This window comes from Solanum stenotomum, chromosome 6 (genome assembly GCF_019186545.1).
Source record: "Solanum stenotomum isolate F172 chromosome 6, ASM1918654v1, whole genome shotgun sequence".
NCBI lineage: Eukaryota > Viridiplantae > Streptophyta > Magnoliopsida > Solanales > Solanaceae > Solanum > Solanum stenotomum.
This window is the reverse complement of record NC_064287.1, coordinates 33,723,620-33,731,010: the sequence shown is the minus strand read 5'-3', so window position 1 is coordinate 33,731,010 and position 7,391 is coordinate 33,723,620. Positions and strand designations below refer to the sequence as shown.

Below are 7,391 nucleotides of genomic sequence, written 5' to 3'. Positions count from 1 at the left end.
CCCCCCCCCCCCCCCCCCCCCCCCCGACTCCCAACCAGGCCACCCTCATTAAAAAAAATATTTTAAAAAATTATTTTTGAAAAATATTTCAAATTTTAAAAATTTCATTTTTTATGCCACCCGCACCCCTATCCCCATCCCATCAATTTTTTTTTTTAAAAAAATTTCCTGGGTCAAGTTCTGGGTCGAAAGTCTGGGTCAGGTGTTGGGTCAGATCTTAGGGTCGAATTTTGGAACGGTCTTCGGGGTCTTGTCCTAGCTTGGGGGTGGGGATCATATCCTAAATCAATTATCAGGGTTGATTTTTCGGATTAGAGATTATTTTCCTAAAGAGTATTTTTTAGTCTCAAGTCAAAAAATAAAAGATATTTTTGAATTATTTTTTTCATTCAACAACCAAACATTAAAAAATATTTTTTACTCACCAACCAAACATAAGAAAATAAGTTAGAAATCCACTTATTTTCCAAGAAAACATTTTCTAGGAAAACATTTTCCTTCATACCAAACACACCCTACAAAGTCTTATTTTCTTAAACTTCATGTCAAGTCAAACTAGATCATTATTTTTTAAACTGAGGGACTACTATGGTTTGTTCCCACTTCAAGCAGTTACGCATATCTTTTCTGCTGGTAATGTATTAATAGCACTCCTTCATGTAGACGTGTCATAATTTCACTCACATTACAGTAATCCTCAAAATCTTGCTTTACAAACTGACCATTTTTTTCTTCTTTTAACGTGCTAACAGTCGTACGATATGCCTCAATAAATCACAAGTATTCTGTACAAAATAATCACACCACTACCTACTATGAACAACCTAATCTAAGATACACCTGGTATACTTGGCAAACATCACCTCATTAATTTCCGAATTCCCAACCATGTGAATGTGAATGGTCACAGTTTCTTTGGCAAGTTGTATTTCTTCTTTAGAAACTTAGTAGCAATTTTATCATTTCGATAACACAGGACGCGCATAATGGTGCTGAGCTCAGTTGGACTCCAGTTACCTGATGTAGGAGGCAAGGGAAGTCTGGATTTAGCTGAAGTGCCCAAATTATCTTCAGTGGCATGCTCAAGTTGCTCAATCAGGATAGCGGTATCAGTATGGAAAAGAGGAAGAATGCCTTTCAAAGTAGCTGAAAACTTGTCTATAAGGTCAGTCGGTAACCCATCCCCATCAGACCAGAATAGATCCATTAGGAACTTCAAATCTTCATCTATAATTGCAGCATCAGCAAGTGAAAAAGCACGAGAGGGTCCTCCCGCCAACAAAATCAACAAGAATCCATCAAAAGAGGCTTTCATTACATTAGTGATTACACGTGTCCGGACCCTGTCATGAACTGTTGCCGATATGATCTCAAGGTTATTCTCCAGCTCCTGAAGGAAAGGTTCAATCCGGGATGATGAAACATCTGCTACATATACATAATCCCAGAAGATATGCCTCAACTCATGGAAGATGATTTTATATGAAATTGCTTCAGAAAGCTGCTGGATCCCTTCCAAACAAGAAGCTACTGACAGCTCAAAACATTTGCCCAACCCATCAACAATATTATCATCATGAACACGCGTATTATCCCTCAGTTGAGAAATTGTCCTTTTCTCAAGTACATCTAATTCTTTTCGTATGGAATGCAAAGTATTTATACGGACACACAGCTGAGGTATACTGAAAGAATCATCTCCATTAGTTGTCCCACTCTGAGATTTCCTATACGAAACCATAGGAGGTCTCTCTTTCTTCCTGAACACACGGAACTTTGACCCAGTTGAGCATCTAGTCAAAGCAGGCATAGTTGGAACAAAGGTACTTCGAGATCCTGCAACACACTAGAAATTAGTGATCTACAACGTCAACTATCACATCATTTATCAATACATGGCAGCCAGAATTAATATTTACCACAGCCTGATATAGCCTTCAATATGTAGTTCTGCAGGCATCTGTCAAGACCATTCTTTAATTCTGGAAGCAAAGCTGGATGCATAGGTATTGGTAACAAAAAAAATGCTTCAAAAGTCTCATCTATGCTGCGTAGGACCTCCACTCCAGAGGGAGCTACTCGCTCTTTATTTGCACGAGGGTTCCAAATCTACAAAAGGAAGGTGAAAGATCAGGTGATGCTGTACTACTTTAGCCGTCTGTTCAAGGTTTGTATACAGCATGACCAAGTAGCACCGGCAGACCATAACCAATATAAAAGTAAGATACTATAAACAAGACCTTTACTCCACAATCTCTCTCACCCCTCCGCCAGGGGGAAAGAAAGAGACACAGGAGATATAAAAATGTTAATTTGCCCTCCCTCCCTCTCATAACTTATACATGTATTAGTTATGCGAATATTTAAATTGTTACCCAAACGTTGTATTAATTTATTATCTACCTACCAAACATCATATTAGATATACACAAATTAATACATGGATAACTTGTTTCTTATCCAGCTACCAAATGACCTAGTAATACATGAATTGGTTATGAGGAAATCTATATATTATTTTATGCGGGATTTTAGTTATTCATGAGTTCTATTTCATCTTCAATCCTGCATAAAATAATGGGAAAAAGGACAAATATACCCCCGAACTATCGTAAATGGTATGCAGATACCCTCCGTCATACTTTTGGGACATTGGAGTCCCTGCCGTCCAAAAACTAGAGCATATATGCCCTTCACTCTAACGGAAGACTAAATAGGGACACGTGGCACAATCTTATTCGTCAATAAATGTCGGATCGGTGGATAAGATTATGACACGTGTATGTCCGTTAGTATAAAGGGTATATATGCTTTAGTTTTTGAACGGCAGTGGCACCAATGTCCCAAAAGTATGACGGAGGGTATTTGCATACCATTTACGATAGTTCGAGGATATATTTGTCCTTTTTCCCTAAAATAATACACAGGTTCCCTTATAACTTATACATGTATTAGCTATACGAGTTTCTAAATTGCAAACCAAACACCGTATTAGGTCAATAGAATTTTATACGAAAGAATATTAACAAACATGATATTACTTATGCACGACTAAATACATGAATAACTTAGCTCCTAACCAACCAAACGACCTCTAATTACAAGATAGTTGTATAAATACTGGGTATAGTTGATAGTATACTTTTGCAGTGGGCAGTGTTCTGAAAGGCGCTTGCCTTTCGCCAAAGGCGATGAGGCGAGGCGAGGCCTCGTCGCCTTTTACTGGTGAGGCGTGGCAAGTTCAGAAAGGCGACAAAAGGCGAATGGCAACGGCAAGGCGACAGGGCTTCGCCTTTTTATTTATTTTTTTAAAAAAGATTTGATTTAATAATTAAAAGGTAATATTAGGGTTTATTTGATGTTTTTGCAAACATAGGACTTCTTTTCTCCATTGTGATCCTCTCTTCTCCAGTTCTTCTCCCTCACACTCCTTCGTGACTTTCTTCTTCTCTTCTCCAGTTCTCCTCACTACTGACGAAGAGACCTAATCTTCTCAGCACTCAGCAGGTACGATTTTAGATTTTTTTTTTCTTGTTCTGTTCTTCTTCTTATGTTCTTCTTCTTTCCTATGCAGAAGAAGAAGTGAAGACTCATGTTTCTTTCTCTGTTTTTTTATTTTGAAGCTACTTTTAACTGACTGCATTACTGCAATCTGCCTACATTTAAAAAAAATAAAAATTCAATCCTTCTATATTTATTTCTGCCGTACTCAATTTAGTTTTATACCGTACTAATTAATATAGTATTTGCTAATAATATATGTTATTGCTATTGAAATTTTGGATATTTATATAAGCAATTAAATATTTTAAGTTTTTGGTATTAATTGGTGCCTCAATTCAAAAAGGCGAGGGGCGAGGCAGCCCCTCGTCGCCTTTCGCCGTCCAAAACACTGGCAGTGAGGAACGGACTCTCCCTCTTTCCTTTTGTATTATTGCTTAAGGATAGGGCTACAACATTTAATACAGGAAAAGAATTATCTGAAAGAAATTTTTATAACACCATGACCCCAAAACCTTCATTTTCTTACATCCAAATTTGACGAAAGAGTGTAGTGTTCAATGGTGATGGTCCATGACACCAGACATTAGTACAATCTAGCAACAAAGAAGGAGACATACCTCTTGTTGCAGATTCCTGGTGACCCATTCCTTAAGTCTGTCCACTCGAGTACTTATCCATGATTTCACCAGGTTTGTGATCACAGCTTCAGCTTCATAAGGAGTCATCTCTGTCATTAATGACTTTCCTCCATCTTCACTGTCAGCAGCATCCATAACAGCCATCTGTACAAGATCTTTCTCCAACTTGTCAGCTGCTATCAGCACCTGTACAGCATCTGGAGTCAACTCACTTATCCCGGAAACAAACTTCTTCAGCTCATTTCCATAGCAAGCATGAAGCGTCGCAACAGCTACACCAGTTGCAAGAGGGTGCCATCTCTTCAGAACAGCACTATATATCTCTTTCTCATTAAAAGCCAGATCACTAACATTTTGGGCAAGGATAGAAAGGATAGGAAGAGGATTATGCTGTTGTTTCGACGACTTTCTGCTTGATATCAACCTCTCTTTTTCCTGTCTTTAGGCAGAGTAAGCAGAGTTAGTCACATTTTCCACCAAAGGAGCAAAAGTTTAACTTATGAAAGTGAGAGGTCTTAAATAACAAAGTATAGACAGGATGTTTAAGCATCAAGTCTTACTACAGCTAGAGGGAGGATGATTGCTGCACTCGAGCACAATATTCAGCACAAATACAGATTATCAGTAGAATCCTTATGAAGCTCTACACTATCAGGAGATTGTAATTGTCACAATGACAGAAGCAATCCTCTCTACAAAGGGGAAGAAAAACTCTCACTTCAAGTCAAAGGGTAGCTGAGATGAGAACTATAGGGGAAGCACCAATGACACCATTCTATATTCCTGAGAAAGAGAGCCGAAAAACACTGAACTACCCTTAAATTAATAATGCAAACTGAAGTTCCTGACATGATGTTTGTACTCCATGGTGAGGTTTACCAAAGCAGGAAGACTAACTTGCCTGAGAGAAGGTGCGGAGCATCGAAGCCCTGATGTAACTATCAACTCTGCTAAATGCAACATCAACCTCTTTACTCCTTTTCTGATAGTTGCCTGAACTGTGTTCAACCAAAATTTCCGTAGCTGATAAACTCATAGAGAGAAGACTTTGCATGCTATCAATGTTGTCCCTGTAAAAGCTATCATGATATACAAGCAGCCTTTTCTCCGCCCAACCTACAATCAGACCAAGTAGAGAACTCAAGGTCTGAGAGCAAGTTGGGTGTTTTACTGCCTTGGAATCCTTTGCTACGTCTGACAACAAATTATCAGTGGCAAAGAGCAGCTCATTTTGAACTTGGCTGCATGCAACATATCGATGAAATAAAACCCATGAAAAGCAAATATTATGGAACATCTGGTCTATACCAAGGATAACCCATGTTTTTTTTATGATTTCTAAGACCTCATCAACTTCTTCAATAACAGAGATCTTATCATTCACATCAAAACAAGCTTCGAGCAATATTTGGTAGAGTCGGAGATTCAATGGTGTTCCATCTGCCCAATGGCATATCTCAGGGCTTGACCCATCAAATGATCTGCAGGCGAGAGATGTGGAAAGATTTCGTAGTTCTAGCATTGATTCACTGTGCTTTGTAGTTTCCATGGGTTTCACCAGAGCCCCACGTATAATCTGCTGAAGCTGTTTAGGACGTGTATCTGTCTCACCCAGCGGCAAGCATGGATGCAAGACAAGTCCAGCCTCTAGTAGCTTCAAGTTTCTCCTCTGCCATACTTCATATTCCTGCGGATTTGGAAAATCTGAGAATTTGAAATGCTGTAAGAGCTCCAGTGGTAGAACCATTGACTCGAGACGTCTTCCAAGCTGGTAAGTAGAAGAAACAAACTAATCACTAAGCAGCAGCTTAAAGAGCATTGTTGTAGCATATTGATCTATAGTGTATATCAAATTCATTTTAAATTAATCCATCATGTAATGAAGATGAGGTCCATCAAGATCGCATCCTCTCCTTCCCAAGATTCAATTCTCAACCAATCAAGGATAAGTAAGATAGGAAAAATGTAAATGATGGACGAAAGAGCATCAGTCGGTTGCTGCAAATTAGTTAGTGTCTCCTTTGCATTTTCCCACTAAAATACCTAGCTATGGGGCGTAAAAGATTTCCCTTTTCAATTTAAAAACAGAGTTAAATCCATCAAAATCCAAACAAGAGCAAGGTGCAAAGAAAGTAGTATAAACCTGTCCAGCAGCAACTCTCAAGAAGGCTCGTCGGACCCTAGAATCAGTTTGCTCTGAAATCCCCATTTGTACCCTCATAAGCTCACCAACAGTAGAAGCCTTTTTCCCACTCACCGATTCCAAATTCTTCTTCAAACCAAGCGCCTTCTTGACCTTACTAGCCGCCTTGGACGATGATGAGGTAGAAGATTTAACGGAGCTGGAAACATATTTCAATGTCTTGCCAGAGTTGAAGCTCCGGCAAGCGCCGACAAGGATCTCATATGCAGTTTCCCGGAGCTCCGATTGGGTCAAGTCGACACCCAATTCTCCAAAGGGGTAGGTAAGTTCATCGGAGGGTGAAATGGGCCTCTCAACTTTTTTTGTTGATACTGTCTGTGCCGCTGCATCTCTATAAGCATAAGACACCATATCCATGAACAACCAATATCAATATCAAAATTTCTGATTATTGGGTTGTTAGGTTAGGTTTGTAAATCAAATGAAAACTGATGCAAATAAATTATAGGAAAAAAGAAAAAAGAAAAAAAAGGGGGCTGGTGTTGAATGTTGATGATTAATGATATTTCAGGTTTGAGGTTTTCAAAGAAAGGAAAAGGGAATTGTCGACTAACTTGGCAAGCGCGTTTGGAATTTTCAGGGTTGGTCAAAGGTTTCAATAGGGGCATTCATTTGGCACACAAATACAATAGACTATTTATATAATTCAAATTTTAAATTAGGACTTCGGCATATTTTTCACTGCGCAATTAATGTTGGAACGGGTTTTCAACCTAAATATTGATGCTGACAAATTCAAACGCTCTTCTGCAACCATTCTGATGATAACTCCATACGCTTAAAATAACGGTTAAATACCTAAGCAACCCTTTAAACTATTTAAATATTTTTATATAAATACCTTATCACTTTTTTTATATATATGTGTGTGTGTTAAGCTTAGAAGAGGTGATGCAATATGCCTCTAAAAGTGAATAAATTTATTTATCTTGTATCTACTTCTTCCACATTCTTTCCTCTTTCTTTTTTGTTATTTTTAATTTCATTATGTCTATTTCTCAATTATGTTTATCCATGTATTAATCTCACGAATTATTATGCATTTG

The 7,391-nt window shown here is 38.3% G+C and overlaps 1 protein-coding gene across 1 annotated transcript; it reads right to left on the bottom strand.

Annotated features, from left to right (window-relative positions):
* Positions 1-660: 660 nt before the first annotated feature.
* Positions 661-6,792, bottom strand: LOC125868540 (protein unc-13 homolog). The gene is made up of 5 exons (XM_049549165.1): positions 6,286-6,792; positions 5,044-5,910; positions 4,122-4,577; positions 1,920-2,109; positions 661-1,836 (listed from the first exon to the last, which is right to left on the bottom strand). Exons 1-5 carry the CDS (start codon positions 6,700-6,702, stop codon positions 905-907), a joined length of 2,862 nt encoding a protein of 953 aa, XP_049405122.1. The 5' UTR covers positions 6,703-6,792; the 3' UTR covers positions 661-904.
* Positions 6,793-7,391: the final 599 nt, after the last annotated feature.